Below are 17,317 nucleotides of genomic sequence, written 5' to 3'. Positions count from 1 at the left end.
CCGGCGCACATGCGCCCCAGGCCCTCGGCGCGGCCTGAGCTGCGCAGACGCGGCAGGCCCCGCCCCTCGAGCAACTGACGCAAGGAGGCTAATCAGTTTGCAATTTATCCCGTGTGACCTTGAGTCTTTCCTGCCGCGGAGGACCGGGGCTGTCCCGGATACTGCCTTTATGCCTTTCTCGGCACCCTCGCCCCTCACAAAGTCGAGACCCACCGGAGCACGGAGGAAAGGGCAGTTGTCCCAAGCCAGCGTGTTGTGGAAAGGGTTGGCCGGACGTCCGCCCTCCGGGAGGCGCAGTTCCACCGTTTCTGATAAGGCATCACGGACGGCATCTCAGCGGAAGAACGGTCCTCCAGGTCGCAGCGACCAACCCCCGCCCCCCACCCCACGTGGTTGGAGGTTTCCAGAAGCGCTGCCTCGGCCGTGTAGCGCAGCTCCCCGCTGTCCGAGTGCCTGTCTGCTGCCGCGTCCTGCCGCTGTCTCGCCGCCATGATCAGCGCCAGCCGAGCCGCGGCAGCCCGTCTCGTGGGCACCGCCGCCTCCCGGGGCCCCACGGCCGTTCGTCACCAGGTAGGGAATTGCCTGGCCTTGCCCGAGGGGCTCACGGCCTTGGGCCTCCATAGGGCAGGCCGTGTCCTTAGGGGTCAGAATTCTCCGCGAGGGATCAGGAGGTGAGAAGGATAACGTGCCTTTAGGCGTCGGCACTGCGGATCCAGGCATGATTTAGGGTTTGTCTCTGTGTCGCCAGCCTTGCTGAGTCACACTCTTACGCGCTCCTAGAGCCATTTCCCACCAGGTAGGAGATGGGGTCCCGCTCGATCGGTGGCTGAGGGTGCTGGTTTGGCCTTGGGCGCCAGAGACCTCAGTCTACAGGGAAGGAACCGCAGTAATGGTTTTTAATCCTATCTGTAGTTCTATCTGTAAGTCGAAGGACAATTGTCCTTTGCCTACGCAGAGCCCAGTAATTAGTACCCCGTTGCTTTTAATGAATCGAAAGGAGAAAGGTGCCTAAATGGTACCATCGAAAATCACTCTCAGGTTTTCCGGGTTAGAAACATTTATCTGATTTCCCCCAGAATCTCTTGATGTTTGTCATCTTTTGTACTTCGGAAAGAAAAACTCACAACAGAACGGCCAGAGGTTGATTATTTATTGTCTAACATGCGAGTTTTTAATTTTAGAGACCATGAATTACTTATCTTGCACACAGGCGGGGATAAAGGGACGTTTGTCAGTATCCTAGGAGTTAACAAAACTCTTTGGTCCTAGTTAGTAGTCGTTCCTGAAAAAACTGTTTTCTAAATGTATTATACAGGATTACTGATCCTTAACCCCTTTAATAGTTGCCTGGCAAGGTCAGGGCACCTTAAATAAAAGCCAGCGGTGTACAGATTTACAAATATATAGGAATAAGGTACACTCTACTCCTGACAAGGAAATTAAAAGCCATCCGAGTACCGTTATAAAGTGATTCTTAATTGGGGTATTTTTCTCTTTCCGAGATGCATTTGTTGGTTATAGTTTTGCTTGCCACTGCTTGGCGTCTAAGTATTTTGGTCAAGATGGCTTTCCAGTTAAATATTCTGTAGTGCACAGTAAAACCGTACACACCCCACTCCCAGCAAAGAACAGGTTTAAAATCCATTAATGCCAAGACACCTTGTAGTGTAATTCAAGTAAGAGGGGTGGTGCTGGGCTATATCCAGTGGTGTTCAGGGGTCACTCATGTTTGTGCCAAGGCTCTTACCCAGGTCAGTGGCATGGAAGGCTCCTGCCTTGCACCTTAGACTACTTCTGCCCAATTCAAGTAAACTTGAATCTGACTTAATTGGAAGACAAGCTTAGATTTTTATATCAACACCATAATTCATATCTGAAATATTTTATATTTTTCATTCAAGTTGTGGTATGTATGCATATACAAATATACATGTATAGCCACTAGATTAAAAGAGTGAATGCCTCAAACTGACCATGTTCAGAATAATAATCAGAATAAAACCAAATTATCCTGTGTTGTTAATGGCATTTTTTTTTTCTTTTTAGGATGGCTGGAATGGCCTTAGTCATGAGGCTTTTAGAATTGTCTCAAGGAGGGACTATGCGTAAGTACCATTTTATTTTTTTGAGACATATTAAGTATGAAACCCCAAATACGAGTCTTCTCTAAAACTGTGATTAACCAAAACCAAAGTCATTAGTTCAAGAGGGTGTATGCATACCTCTGATCACTGCAACACTTAGTACAGTGCCCAAGATACCTAGTAACACGAATGCTCGACTATGGATAAGTGGATCAAGAAGGTTGTGAGGGGTGTGTGTGTGTGTGTGCGTGTGTGCGTGCATGCATGCGTGTGTGCTAAGGTGGGGAAATCACACAATTTGCCACGACATGGATGAAACTCAGGAGTTTACATTGAGTGAAAATTTAGTCAGGATGAAAGGAATAGATACAGAGTGGTCTCACTTGTTAGGGACTTAAAGATATACAGCAGGGTAGCAACAAAGGGCCAAAGACAGCATAGCAAGAGAACTGATCATAGAACTGGGAGGGGCTGGGTACACTGGTTATAGGTGTGGGGTTGGAATTACGTACATGGGGAATTGTTAACAATATTGTTAATCAGAGTATCTCAACGAAAAAAGTAAATTTTGATGAATCTAGTCCACTAAAAATAGCTTTAAGCGTTCTCACAATCATTGGAGAGCCATTGCTAAGATAACTATAACATTGTTTTGAATGTCTTACAGGTCAGAAGCAATCAAGGGAGCTGTAGTTGGTATTGATTTAGGTACTACAAATTCCTGTGTAGCAGTTATGGAAGGTAAACAAGCAAAGGTGAGCATGATTGGAAGCTGTGAATGATATTAGGGGTTAGCACCAATTTCGAATTATTTGTTCTTAGCTGAAGGAGACTTAAAGGATAGCTTTTAAAATTCTTAAGACTCTCTGAAGTTTTGTGCTTAATTTTATGGTGTTGATAATGGATTCGATTTCTCAGAATTCTTAATGTTCTTTTAAAAGCTGACATGGCTTTGGGGTGGCTTAATTAATCAAATGCTACATTTTTGTATGTAAGTTGAGCCAACATTGGAAGTTCAAGGGCAGTTAAAAGCAAGTGCAACTCATAAGCCATGGGCCACATCCAAAGTAAAGTGTGTCTTTAGGAGCTCTGCTGTGATAGATATCATTCCTTTTTTTTTTCTTTTTCCCTTTTTTTGGGGGGGGGTCACACCCGGTGATGCAGAGGGGTTTCTCCTGGCTCATGCACTCAGAAATTATTTCCGGCTGTGCTTAGAGGACCATATGGGATGCTGGGAATCGAACCTGGGTTGGCCACATGCAAGGCAAATGCCCTGCCCGCTGTGCTATTATTCCAGCTCTGATGTCATTCCTCTTGAGGCTTCCTTATTCTGTTCAAGAATATTTTGTTCCCACCATATTAAGATTTACAGTGCTGGCTGGGGCCAGAGAGATAGTTCATCAAATAAGGTGCTTGTCTAGAGAGAGAACAAGGGGTAATGCCCTGCCACAAAGGCAGGATGGGGCGGGGGGGGTGTTGGGAGGGGGTGCTGGGACCTGTGGTGATGGATGACGGGCACTGGTGGAGGGATGAGCACTTGATTATTGTATAACTGAAACCCAAGCACAAAATTTGTAAGTCTATAACTACCTCATGGTGTTTCACTAATAAAAAAAGAAAAAAAAATAAGGTGCTTGTCTTGCAACTGGCCAACCTGGGTTCAATCCCTAGCATCCCATAAGGTCCCCTGTGCACTGCCAGGAGTGATTCAAGTGCAGAGCCAGGGATAACCCTTGCGTATCACCAGATGGGGCCAACTAACGACAGCAACAAAAAAATTACAGTACTGGGCTTGGGAGGTAACAGGCTCACGCAAATGTTTTATTTGTTGGAGCACTCCCAGAGGTGCTCCGGGCTTACTCTTGGCTCTCCATTCAGTAATCACTCCTGGCAGGACCCTAGGGAACATTGTGGTGCCAGGGATTGAACCCAGCCAGGCTGTGTGCCCAGCAAATGCCCTAGCTGCTGCACTATCACTCTGGACCCTGGAGTACACATTTCATGTTTTGCGTGTGATTCCCCCTGTGTGATGTGTGGATTGGCTGGGGAATACCCAGTGGAGCTCAGGAACTATTTTCCAGCTCTTTGCTGGGGTGGGGTCATTCCCAGCTGTATACTCTTCAAGTCTAGGACCCAGGGAACTTCAGATTGCTTCTTGATAATTTTTTCTTTAAATATGCCCGAAACTTTATTTTGCTGATTGGGGAGGGGTGAGGTGTAGGTGTTGCTCAGTGCTGTATTCCTTGGTAGTGAAGGAATATTCCCAATATTGCTTAAGGGACCATTTGTGCTGCTCAGGATCAAACACAGCTTCATGCACAGGCAAGCATCTTTTCCCCTTCACTAGCTCTCCAGCTGTACAGATAATTTAAACCTCTATTTCCAGTGATTAAGTTGCCAGCATTCTCAGCAGGAAAGCTTGCTTGTTAGAACCTTCAAGCAATTATTTGGTTAGAATCTATTTCGTGCTTTCAGTGATGTTTTCAATGATATAAAAGACACCACTAGTAATTAGAACCTCGTTCTCTCTGTTGGGAGTTTTAGGTGCTGGAGAATGCAGAAGGTGCTAGAACAACTCCATCAGTTGTGGCCTTTACAGCAGATGGTGAACGACTTGTTGGCATGCCAGCCAAACGACAGGCAGTCACCAATCCCAACAACACTTTTTATGCCACCAAACGTCTCATTGGCCGGCGATATGATGATGCTGAAGTTCAGAAAGACATGTGAGTGAGAGCAGAAATGTTGCATGAGACAAAGAAGAATCTAGAAAGATTCTAGAGGGGACTTGTTTAACTTTACATTTCCCTACGAGCACATCCTGCTTCGGAGTAGTTTATGCTATGTACTGACTGACATGAAAGTTGGGCTAGTCATTTTTGAACCGTGAAATGTTAAATCCAGAAGACAGATAATGCCATACAATTTCGTGTGTTTTATTGGGTGTATTGTCAAGGTCATCCATATTGTGCCATTTATCAATATTTTATTCTACCTTGTGGTACCTATGTTAAGTACTACATTCTGTTTGTCCACTTGTCTGGGGAGAAGGTGCTCCCTACTAAAATGGGGCTATGTGGATCCATACCTATTAGTATCTCATCTTCCTTCTCCCCTCCTCCCCTTTAAAAATTTTGGTGCCAGCTGTATCCAGCAGTGCTCCAAGGCGTGTGGCATGGGTGTTAAGAATTGAATTAAGAACTTTATACTTTTAAGGATTATGCTCTACCACTTGATTTTATGGGTGTTTGGTTTCCGCTTTTTAACTCTTGTGAACAATGCTCTTGTAAATGTTTGTGTCAACATGTTTTGGGCAGATTTTACTAGTAATGGAATTGGTGGGTCACATGGTAATTTTGTCATGTCATTTTTCAAAGCATCTGCATAAAATATTGGGGAGACTATGACTAACATAAGTTTAGAGTTCACTGGGGGTGGGGGGGCTTACATGTTAATAATCGCTTTCTTGGGGCCAGAATGATAGGATTGTTTTTGCTTTCCATGTGACCTGCCTGGGTTCAATCCCCGGTACCCTACATGGTACCCCTAGCCCACTTATTAAAAAAAAAAAAAGGAAAAGAAAACTTCCATCCGTATTTATTTTGGGGAAGAGGGGAATACCCAGCTGTGCCTAGGGCTTATTCCTGGCTCTGCACTCAGGGATGACACTCTGAGCTCAGGCAACAATACATGGTGCTGGGGATCAAACCTGATTCAGAGATGAAAGAAACCTGGGTCAGAGATAAATGCAGGGCAAACACCTTGCCTACTGTACTATCTCTCCAACCCCAAAATAATGTGGTTATTTTGGGATACATCCAGTGTTCGGGAAACCAATTGCTCAGCCCTTTGTATTATTTCTCCAGCCCCAATGATTGCTTTCAAAAAGCTCTCATTTGGGGCTGGAGAGATAGCCCAGAGGGTAAGGCGTTTGCCTTGCACGCAGCTGACCCAGGTTCGATTCCCAGCATCCCATATGATCCCCCGAGCACTGCCAGGAGTGATTCCTGAGTGCAGAGCCAGGAGTAACCCCTGTGCATCGCCTGTGCGTCGCCGGGTGTAATCCAGAAAGCAAAAAAAAAAAAAAGCTCATTTGACACATTCTAGGGATTCTAATTTATTAGTCATGTGTCTCTTAGGATGGAGGGTGAGAATTCATGATGTATGGTAACCTTATCACAGGAAAGTTCCACTAGCATATTTTCTTATGTAACATTTGTGTCTTTCAGTAAAAATGTTCCTTTTAAAATTGTTCGTGCCTCCAATGGTGATGCCTGGGTTGAAGCTCATGGAAAACTCTATTCTCCAAGTCAGATCGGAGCTTTTGTCTTGATGAAGATGAAAGAGACTGCAGGTGAGGAAGTTTAGTTCAGATATTGGAAAATCCAAAGAACTGGGTGATTCCAATTAGACCGCTCGTTTCCGTGTCCCAGTGTGCGTGAATAAATGGGTTAGGGGCTTCATACAGAAACTCTAGGAAAGGCAAAACTTGGTTTCTCTTGACTTTTCCCTACAGATTGAATATATCCTACAGGTTTTTCTAGAATTTTTCTCTTTCCCTTAAGGGAATATGGTGGATGTTGAGTAAAATTTTAAGGTCAGATATTGGGTTTTTAACCAGTGAGTGTTGTCCTGAAAGGGTTCTAAATGCTGGGATAATGTTGAGGGCTGTCTATTACATATAGATTGTTAGACCACAATTTAGTTACTGTTAACTTTCATCAGACAAGTTCCTGTGAAGAAATTTCATTATCACTTTGTTTTACAGAGAATTACTTGGGGCATGCAGCAAAGAATGCCGTGATCACTGTCCCAGCTTATTTCAATGACTCTCAAAGACAAGTAAGTTCAGTTAGCTTTCCCCCACCAGCCAAAACCTAGCAAGGATGGAACTCAGGCCTCCTTTGCATATCCCCGCCTGTTTAGCTCTCTTCAGCCCCAAATACATTATGTGACATTCTTATTCGGGAAAACAAGTGTAGAAAATGCTTGCTTTTTCTTTAGGCCACTAAGGATGCAGGACAGATATCTGGATTAAATGTGCTTCGGGTGATTAATGAACCTACGGCTGCTGCTCTGGCCTATGGTCTGGACAAATCAGAAGACAGAGTGTAAGTTTGTGTGGTAAACTCTATCTGATAAAAGATAAATTATTTTGTTGTTGGATTTGTTTACACTCAGAAAAACTCCTAGCAGTGCTCTGGGGGACCATATGGGATGTTGGGGGTCAAAGCTAGTTCAGTCATATGCAATGCAAACACCTTACCCGCTGTACTATCTCTCCAGCCCCTAGAAACAAAAAATTTTGTAATGTTGAAATCTCTGCGTATTCTGTACCGCCTTGACCTTTTTCAGGGCTGTGTGTATTTCTGTTTTGTTTGTAGCCTGCGATGTTCAGGGATTGCTCCTGGCTCTGCACTCAGGAATTACTCCTAGTGGTGCTCGGGAGAGATATGGGATCCCAGGGATCGAACCTGAGTTGGCTGCAGGCAAGGCACCCCATCCACTCTACCATCTCTGGCCCTTCATGTGTTTTTCTTTTCTCCAAGTTGTTTATTGTTTTTTACCCCTGCGATAGCACAGCGGTAGGGCGTTTGCCTTGCATGCAGCCAACATGGCCGACCCAAGTTCGATTCCTCCGCCCCTCTCGGAGAGCCCGGCAAGCTACTGAGAGTATTCGATATGCCAAACACAGTAACAACAAAGTCTCCAATGGAGACGTTATTGGGCCTGCTCGAGCAAATCGATGAACAATGGGAAGACAGTGGCAGTGACCCCTTAATTACTGGATTATGGATTTTTTTAACCCTTTCATAAATATAATGGCAAGCATTTACCAAAAAAGAGGGGAGGAGGTGGCATACTAGCAATTTTGCTTTCAAAGGGTGAGTTTAGCACATGGCTAAATTAAGATTTGATCCCAGCACCTCATCTGGTCCAGGAACACTCCAGGAGTAAGCCCTAAGCACTGGCTAGGTGGTCCAAAAATGAGCAAACATCAGAGTTGAATTAATTTCATTGAAGCTGTGCCTGTGTTTTACTTGTAGCTTCTAGAGTAGTGGGGGTTTGTTTGGGGGGTTTTTTGTTTGTATTTTTCCTTTTTGGTTGGGGGGGAGTGGTGAGGAGGGTACCAATCAGCTATCTCTGGTGCTCGGGTGGTATATAAACATACCATTCGGGCAGGAATAGATTTCATGATTATTTTATGAGGGAAATAGCCAGCTTTGTGTTATTGCTGAAGTATGATAGCATTGTGATTTGCTATGATAGATTTGTTCCTCACAGCCTTTTTTTTTTTCTCCCTAGCATTGCTGTTTATGATTTAGGTGGGGGAACTTTTGATATTTCTATCCTGGAAATTCAGAAGGGAGTGTTTGAGGTGAAGTCCACCAATGGAGACACTTTCTTAGGTGGTGAAGACTTTGACCAAGCCTTGCTACAACACATTGTGAAGGAGTTCAAAAGAGAGGTTAGTGACTGGTGTGGCTAGTATGTAGACATACAGATACTGAGGATTCTTGGCCCAAATTGCTCATTTGTTTATAATTTATTTTGCCATTTAGAGTACTGAAATAGGGAGGTAATAACAAGTTATTTCATTTTCATGAGTTGGTTGATATATACAATAACAACATCATTGCCTTTTCTGACTGGGTACATATAACAGATTTGAAGACTAAGTCACTCGGTGTACAGTATTGGAAAAAGTATTCCAGGAACATTTCACTTTTCCTTCATCGTTTAGTTGACTGAGAGTCACATGTTGTGGCATTTGTGGCAGTTGAACATGTGCTTTCTTATTAGTTTTATTGCAGCAGGAAATCTCTTTTAGCCCAGGGATTATAGACAGTAGAGCTGCCAGGCTGAAACAGGAAAGCCATTGGAACCATGTTCAGCACATTCAATGTCAATTTGAAAAGCAGATGTTGAGGAGCTCCTGAGTTATGCCCTCCATCTCAACAACTTATTTTTGAGCTAGAATCTATAGTCGTAAGGAACTGTTTTATTACAGATCATCTTTAAGATTTAAATCGTGGGGCTGGAGCAATAGTACAGTGGGTGGGGCATTTGCGTTGAACACAGCTGACCTGGGTTTGATTTCCAGCATCCCATATGGTCCCTTTAAGCACTGCCAGGAGTAATTCCTGAGTGCAAAACCAGGAGTAACCTCTGTGCTTTGATGGGTATGATCACAAAAGCTCCCCCCCCCAAAAAAAAAAAAAGATTTCAATTGTTTATGTCTTTGCTAATACTAGTATGATATGATATTCTTTTATAGACTGGAGTTGATTTGACCAAAGACAACATGGCACTTCAGAGGGTTAGGGAAGCTGCTGAAAAGGCTAAGTGTGAGCTCTCTTCATCTGTGCAGGTAAGATAAATGAATCCAAACAGGGTTTTGGGGGGGGGGGGACTTGCTTTTTGTGGTGCTGGGGATTGAATGCAGGACCTGCATGCAAGAAAGGCACCTTGGTGGGGGGTTGTCTCTTGCTTTCTGGACCACAACTAGTAGTGCTCAGGGCTACTTCCATAGTACTCGGGAGCCAAGGATTGGCCCAGGATTTTATCATTTAGAGCATGTGCTCTGGCTGTTACAGCTGTCTCTGGCCCAAAATATTTGTTTTCATATTGAGGCTAGCAATGTGCACAAGTTACTATTCTGAAAATACTAGGGAATACAGGGCTATTTCTTTCTTGACTTGAGACATCTCTTTGAGTCTGTCTCTCTTTGGATCACCTGTTTAAAAAAGTGAGCTATAAAACTTGAGGATGGGGTTCTGTATTGTGGGCATCAGATTTGTAAGATACCTCCTTCGGTTGTATTATTTCACTTCTGAGAGGGGAAACTTGATTTTGGCTTAACCACTAAAAACAGTCATAGGTCTGGGTTAGATAGTCCCGGAGGAATAAAATCTCTTGGGTTCACAAGTTGCAGCCGAAAAGCAGGGCATAATTAATTGAGTTAGTTGTCTTCTGACCACCTACCTTTTTTGTTAGTTTGGTGTGTAGCTACTACTCTTAGATCTGTGGGGGCTCAAACCTGGGTTTTCTTTTTTTTTTTCCTTTTTGGGTCACACCTGGCAGTGCTCAGGGCACCATAAGGGATGCTGGAAATCGAACCTGGGTCAGCCACATGCAAGGCAAACACCCTACCCGCTGTGCTATCGCTCCAGCCCCAAACCTGGGCTTTCTGCATGCAGTGTCCGCCCAGATAAACTATTCCAGGCCTGATCCACCCACAAAGGGGAGAAGTTGGTTTTGGGGTGTTTTGGTTTTTGTTTTTTTGGTTTTTTTCCCCTGGGTGGGGAGGGAGGGGGCGGTGCACACTCAGCTGTGCTTGGGGCCTACTTCTGGCTCTGCACAGGAATTAGCACTGGCAGAGCTCAGGGGAGCCAGGGTTAGAAGCTGGGTCTGTTGGCTTGCAGGCAAGCTACCTACCTACTGTACTTTCTCTTCAGCCTAGTGTGATCTTTTAATAGAAGTAATGGATGCTGGGAAGATAGATCAAAGGCTCATGATTTATATGCTGTAGGCCTCAGTTGGATCCTTGGCGACATATGGTCTCCTCTGCCTGTCATTAGCACCACTGAGTGTGACTTACCCCCAAAAACAACCAAAAAGAATACAGATTTCAAAATCTGGGGAGATGATATATATATGATTGCATACACCTAAACCACGTTTGATCCCTGGTACCACATGGCTTCCAGAGTATAGCCAGGACAACCCAAAAAAGCAAAAGCTTCCCAAAATTTCACTATTACTGACCTCCCTGCTTCTTTTGCAGACTGATATCAACTTGCCATATCTTACAATGGATGCTTCTGGACCCAAACATTTGAACATGAAGCTGACCCGGGCTCAGTTTGAGGGAATTGTCAATGATCTAATCAGAAGGACCATTGCACCCTGCCAAAAAGCCATGCAAGATGCAGAAGTCAGCAAGAGTGATATAGGAGAAGTAATTCTTGTTGGTGGCATGACTAGAATGCCTAAGGTATGGACCTATGGAATGGATAGCTAAGGGGAACCAGCACATTTTCTTGGGACAAATGTCTTATGTTCTGTAGGTTTGGGGGCGCTCCTAATTGCATATCTTCAATAGAGATTTGTGCAGTGATGCATTATATTAATCAACACATCATTCTGAAAAGACAGATGTGTAGAAAACTAATGACTGAGCATGAAACCTGTTGAAGATGTGATTCTTCTTTATGTCTTGAATAGAATCATGTTATGCCTTGGTATTTTTATTTTGGAGTGTGTGGGGTTAGGAAAACAGGCACTTGTTAAACTTAGAGGGAAAGATGGATATCTTTATGTAACAATACACTATTCAAGTAGCACATTTTTCTTCTTTTAGTAAAATATTGATAATGGTATTTCTAAAATGCTAATAATAGTAGAAGGGAATGTTTTTTTCTTCTGTTTTGGGGGCACACCTGGCTGTGCTCGGAGTTTACTCACTTAATTACTGCTGGGCTCAGAGGATTGAATCAGGTCAGCTGTGGGCAAGGCAGGCACTCTGCCATGTACTATCTGTTTTGTCCCCTACTCCCACATCTTTTATGCTAGTTTTAGACTATAATTTCTAAATCCCTTTGATTTACATCCTTTCTTATTTAATGTTTTCTGGACAAACAACTTTTAAAAATATGTGTGCACGTAAGTGTTTGTGTTGGGAATATTCAGGGTACTATGCAGTGCCAGGGATCAATCAATCCCTATGCCTTCTACGTGCAAAACATGTGCTCAGTTTTTTCTCTCAACTCTGTCTTGAAAAATATAAAGGGGGCCGTGAAAAGAGTGCATGTGAACAACATATGTATTACCTATATGAAATACATCATTTACAAATCATCTTTAGTAAATTTAAATATTCTTGGATCTGAAAACTTGGATATTCTTTATTCTTGGACTGTTACCCGGAGTAGTGGATGACTTTCTTTTTTCCTTGGTGTCTCAGGTTCAACAGACAGTGCAGGATCTATTTGGTCGAGCCCCTAGTAAAGCTGTCAATCCTGATGAGGCTGTGGCCATTGGAGCTGCTATTCAGGGAGGTGTGTTGGCTGGTGATGTTACAGATGTGCTGCTTCTTGATGTCACTCCCCTGTCTTTAGGCATCGAGACTCTGGGTGGTGTCTTTACTAAACTTATTAACAGGAACACCACTATTCCAACGAAGAAGAGCCAGGTAAGAGTCACTCTACCTTTCTACTATATCTGTAAGGAATACCAGCCACTGGTGAAACTTTACTTTTTATTTTCCAGTCCACTGCTTTGTTGTTTCTGGGAATGTTCTTTATCAGCTAGCTATGGTTACTATATAGGGAAGAAACCAATAATTTCTCCCTCGTAGAGTTAAAAATAAATCACCAAAGGAGCCTTACCATTTATTTGTGATTGAGTTTCTGATTTCCTGTACTTCGTTCCTCAAAGGCAGTAAAATAAATAGCCTAGCTGTGACTGGGTAAATGATGGAGGTCTTAGGATACCACCCAGGCTGTTTGGACAACAGTTTAATCTTGGGTTAAGAATTATTCCCTGGCTTCTGTAATTTTGGGTTTTTGTTGTTTTGGGGGTTCCCCCCTCCAACACACACAAAGGAATCTGATTTTATTATTATTTATTTAGCCTTTTGGGTCACACCAGGTGATGCTCAGGAGTTACTCCTGGCTCTGCACTCAGGAATTACTCCTGGTGGTACTCGGGGAACCATGTGGAATGCCAGGGATTGAACCTGGGACTGCCACATACAAGGCAAACACCCTACCTGCTGTATATCTCTCCAGTCCAATACTGGGTTTGTGGGGTTTTGTTATTGGTTTGGTTTTTGTGTGTGTGTGAGAGACTGAGTGTGGCTGTATTTGTGCAATGATGTATTGTCAACACATCATTCTGAAGAAAATGGTGACTTCCTTTGACTGAGCACAAAATACATACCCATCTCTGGCTATTTTTGACAGATGAGCGTATTTCATATTTTTAACTTTTTTTTTCTTGAGGCTGTGCTAATACTGCATCTGTGTACAATGAAGTTGTTTAGCTGAAACAGTAACTATTGTATATGCTTTTGCTATGCCAATCCTACTCCTGTTCCCTACAAAGACAAAAGCCTTTGTTTTGAACATAAAGTACATTGACTCTTCCAACGTTAAGATTTGCTGTTTGTATGAGGGGAGTTAATTTAATCAAACTGCCATTCTAGAAGTTTCCTTCTCCCTAGGTGTTCTCTACAGCTGCTGATGGACAGACACAAGTGGAGATTAAAGTATGTCAGGGTGAGAGAGAAATGGCTGGAGACAACAAACTTCTTGGACAGTTTACTTTGGTAGGTTTCAGAAGTACTATTTTGTTCCTTTTCATCCATCCCACACACTTGCACGCACTCGCGCGCGTGCACACACTTGCTTTTACTCTCAAGTTTGGCTATCAGAGCAAGGTATAAACCGTGAGCACATCCAGGTTTGGCTCAAAAGATAAAGTTCTGCTATATCCTAATTTCTTACAAGCTGGGTCACATAACTGAATATTGGAGTCCAAAAAATTTGACAGTCATATATTTCTAAACTTGCAACAACTAAAAATTATTCTGAATTAGCTGTATTATGAATCTGAAATGTATCTGGCAGCATTTGTACTTGTTGCATTTCTGGGGCAAGAAAGGGATCAAGTGGGGAAAGCTATTCTTTCATTAGGTTTAGGATGGGAGGGGGTGCCATGTTGTGCCTAGGGCCTACTCCTGTCTCTGTGTTTGGGAATCATTCTGGCATTGCTTGGGGACTGGCTGTATGTGGTGCCAGGGACTAAACCCAGGTCAGATTTTGGCAAGGCAAGTGCCTTGCTCATTATATTCTCTCTTTGGCCCCAAATTGGAATAGTTTTTAAAAGCCCTGAACTGTATCATAGTACCTAGTAATCATAATAGCCTCTGCATATGAACAGGAACATAACCTTTGACTCTTACAACTGAATGTACAGGCTTTGCTTACTTAACCTTGCTTGTTCCTTTGTTCCTGTGCCTTAGAAACTCATCAAGAATATAAGACCAAGTAAACAATTATTAATTCCTTTTTTTTTTTTTTTTTTGCTTTTCGGGTCACACCTGGCAATGCTCAGGGGTTACTCCTGGCTTTGCACTCAAGAATCACACCTGGCAGTGCTCAGGGGACCATATGGGATGCTGGGAATCAAACCCGGGTCGACTGCATGCAGGGCAAACGCCCTACCCGCTGTGCTATTGCGCCAGCTTTTTTTTTTTTTTTTTTTTTTTTTTTTAGGTAGAACACATTTGTTGGGTGAAAAGGAATGAAAGGAGAGGGGTAGCTAAAGACTGGGGTAGCTCAAAAGAGAACACAGGCTTCTCCAGAATGAAAAGAGCATCAATTTTTAGTCCACAGTATTTTATTGGTTGTTGGTGAGATGAACAATGAGGAAGAGAATGATCTCATTTGCTATATTCCCAACTGTTAGCAGTTTCTTAGCTGACTTTAACTGTCGTGTGGCTAGTTTATTTTAGGTTGCAAAGAAACCATACTTAATATCTTTAATTAGTATAGGTATTAGTTGTTCCTCTTAGGAACAACTGCCCCCAAGAAAAATGAACAGAGGCTGGAGCAATAGTACAGCGGATAGGGTGTATTACTTGCATGCAAATGGTGTGGGTTCCATCCCCAGCATCTGATGCTTATCCCCAAGAGCACCACCGGGAATAATTCCTGAATAAAGAGCTAGGAATAACCCAAGCATCACCGGTATGGCCAAAAAACTATGGCAAAATAGATTTGAATAGTGTGCTAAACCCCTTTTTGTGAGAGTCAGTTACATCTGCATATTTATTTTAGGTTGGGATTCCTCCAGCCCCTCGGGGAGTCCCTCAGATTGAAGTTACATTTGACATTGATGCCAATGGGATTGTGCATGTTTCTGCCAAGGATAAGGGCACAGGACGTGAGCAACAGAGTAAGTGCTCTTATTTATTGGACTGTAAGGGTGAAATCAAGAACCTTAAAGGTTTTTGCATTGGGAATAGACGTCCTCTCTTCATTAAGCATCTTGACTTCCGTATTATCATTTCTGCTTTCAAGTTTTTAGATTCTTTTTCTCTTTCCCCCTTCCCTTCCCTCCCTCCTCCTCTCCTTTTTCCTTTCCTTGACATTTTCTGTGATCCAGTTGTATATTTTTTCATCTTAAGGGAAGATGACTACTTTTGCTCTCTATCTCATCAATAGATTAAGTCAGGTTCATATTAACAGAAAATAAGCACCAGGCTCCTGGATTGCCGAAGTTGTTTATCTCAAATCCCTGGTTTCCTTCTGCTTAAGGGTAGTTAAACAGAGCATTTCTCTTCCTAGTTAACATCAAGCCTGGCTAATCTGAGCAGGGGATAATCTTACAATAGTGCAAAACCATTTTATTTGGAAACTAACAGGGTGCCTTTTCCACTCTAGTTGTGATCCAGTCTTCCGGTGGATTAAGCAAAGATGACATTGAAAATATGGTTAAAAATGCAGAGAAGTATGCCGAGGAAGATCGGCGAAAGAAGGTAATTAGTGTTTACCTTTTCAGAGGGGAGAAAAGTGGAAATTTAGGCTTGTACCATTGATCTTCTCTCAGACTATTCCTTTATTCATAATTAATGCATGGAATGCATTTCTTATTTTCAGTCCTATATCAAAGTGTTATGTTACAGAATCCAGTAATAAAACTCTTAATGACAGCCTCAGGTCATGGTAATTTATTTGCTGCTGTTGAACTTATGTTACAGTTATCAGGATATTCAGCCAAGTAGTTGTTTGAGAAGTCCTTCATACTATAATTTCTTTTAGGAACGAGTTGAAGCAGTTAATATGGCTGAAGGAATCATTCATGACACAGAAACAAAGATGGAAGAGTTTAAGGACCAATTGCCTGCTGATGAGGTAAGTACTCTTTAAATAGCTCAGAGAAATATGGGGCATATTATTGCTCATATTAAGAGTTCATTTTTTTCTACATGGTTCTTGATAGGAAACTAAATCTTTAAAGATATTTATGTATTCATTGCTACATATAATAAGTAACACAGTGGGGAAATGATGATTTGATTTTGTTTTGAAGTGCAACAAGCTGAAAGAAGAGATTTCCAAAATGAGGGAGCTCCTGGCTCGAAAAGATAGTGAAACAGGAGAAAACATAAGGCAGGCTGCATCTTCCCTTCAACAAGCATCACTGAAGCTCTTTGAAATGGCATACAAAAAGGTACAAGAACTCTGAAAGATGTTTTGGTTAATGAATATTTTGTTCTAACTTGATTAACTTGTTATTGTCACTGATGGCTTCTTATATAATTATTTATGATACTGGGAGTATTAAAGTTAAAATAGCCTTCTTGGCTGTTTTGAGGTGGGTCGGGGAGGAGATAAAAGGAAAAGGGGCTTAGAAACTACCAGTAGTAGGAGACAGTACAACAGAGTATTAAGTCTGAGTGGTTTTCAAATATTTTCTTAACAGATGGCATCTGAGCGAGAAGGCTCTGGAAGTTCTGGCAGTGGGGAACAAAAGGAAGATCAAAAAGAAGAGAAGCAGTAATTGCTATGAACATTGGAGCTGAAAGGACAGCTCCAAATTATGACGCTTGGGAGTGAAGGGACTTCCTGAGCAGAGCTGGGCCGACTTCAATCTTTTACTGTGTTTTTGCAGTATTCTATATATAATTTCCTCAATATGTAAATTTAGTGACCATCAGTTAATGATCATCTTAATGATTGATAATTTCAGCAGTACAAAGTTCACAGTGTTTTGTCCTAACCTCTCATTTTCCAGTTTCATGCAAAAAGGGAAGATGAATTATTGATTGGTAAAAAGACCTAACATTGTTTTGTGCTGAAGTAACCATATATTCAAGGGGTTAAACCATCTTACACACAGTGTAGTTAGGTAGCCAAAGTCCTGGAATGAGGAGCCATCCTTCTAGCTGAGTCCTGCCATGCCAGCCTGTGTATACATGGATTATTAAGCAGATGCCTTGCAGGCAAGCCATTGTGCCATGTTCAGAGAATAGAAGCTAAAGAATGGAAAACGAAGCAAGCTATTTATATTAAGTTTAGCTTCTAAAAGAAGGTAGTAGGAGCTCAACTTTCCTAACGCATACTTTTGTAACTACCTTCACGTCTATTTGACATCTGTATCCTTGATGATTCTTTCTGATCCATTCTGGATTTTTTAAAAAATAAACATGAAAAGCACCTTAA

The 17,317-nt window shown here is 42.5% G+C and overlaps 1 protein-coding gene and 2 non-coding genes across 3 annotated transcripts; all 3 read left to right on the top strand.

Moving 5' to 3' along the window:
* The first annotated feature begins 376 nt into the window (after positions 1 to 376).
* HSPA9 (heat shock protein family A (Hsp70) member 9) lies at positions 377 to 17,317 on the top strand. The gene is made up of 17 exons (XM_056124311.1): positions 377 to 570; positions 2,047 to 2,105; positions 2,752 to 2,839; positions 4,629 to 4,810; positions 6,314 to 6,438; positions 6,853 to 6,926; positions 7,089 to 7,195; positions 8,391 to 8,553; positions 9,364 to 9,456; positions 10,873 to 11,082; positions 12,052 to 12,279; positions 13,312 to 13,416; positions 14,930 to 15,047; positions 15,536 to 15,630; positions 15,914 to 16,006; positions 16,185 to 16,325; positions 16,578 to 17,317. Exons 1-17 carry the CDS (start codon positions 490 to 492, stop codon positions 16,653 to 16,655), a joined length of 2,040 nt encoding a protein of 679 aa, XP_055980286.1. The 5' UTR covers positions 377 to 489; the 3' UTR covers positions 16,656 to 17,317.
* Positions 11,197 to 11,271, top strand: LOC130033194 (small nucleolar RNA SNORD63). The gene has a single exon (XR_008793916.1). It is a non-coding gene; the product is annotated as a small nucleolar RNA SNORD63 (small nucleolar RNA).
* Positions 12,955 to 13,018, top strand: LOC130033196 (small nucleolar RNA SNORD63). The gene has a single exon (XR_008793917.1). It is a non-coding gene; the product is annotated as a small nucleolar RNA SNORD63 (small nucleolar RNA).

Source organism: Sorex fumeus, unplaced genomic scaffold, assembly GCF_029834395.1.
Source record: "Sorex fumeus unplaced genomic scaffold, SorFum_2.1 ptg000051l, whole genome shotgun sequence".
Lineage (NCBI taxonomy): Eukaryota > Metazoa > Chordata > Mammalia > Eulipotyphla > Soricidae > Sorex > Sorex fumeus.
Note: the sequence above shows the minus strand (reverse complement) of the source record. Positions and strands in the feature narration are given on the sequence as shown.

Excerpts from the sequence above, each read along its gene's own strand:
- HSPA9 (XM_056124311.1), top strand. The coding sequence starts at position 490 with ATGATCAGCGCCAGCCGAGCCGCGGCAGCCCGTCTCGTGGGCACCGCC. Across the intron at positions 4,811-6,313 it reads GCTGAAGTTCAGAAAGACAT|TAAAAATGTTCCTTTTAAAA; the intron begins GTGAGTGAGAGC and ends TGTGTCTTTCAG. Across the intron at positions 6,439-6,852 it reads GAAGATGAAAGAGACTGCAG|AGAATTACTTGGGGCATGCA; the intron begins GTGAGGAAGTTT and ends TTTGTTTTACAG.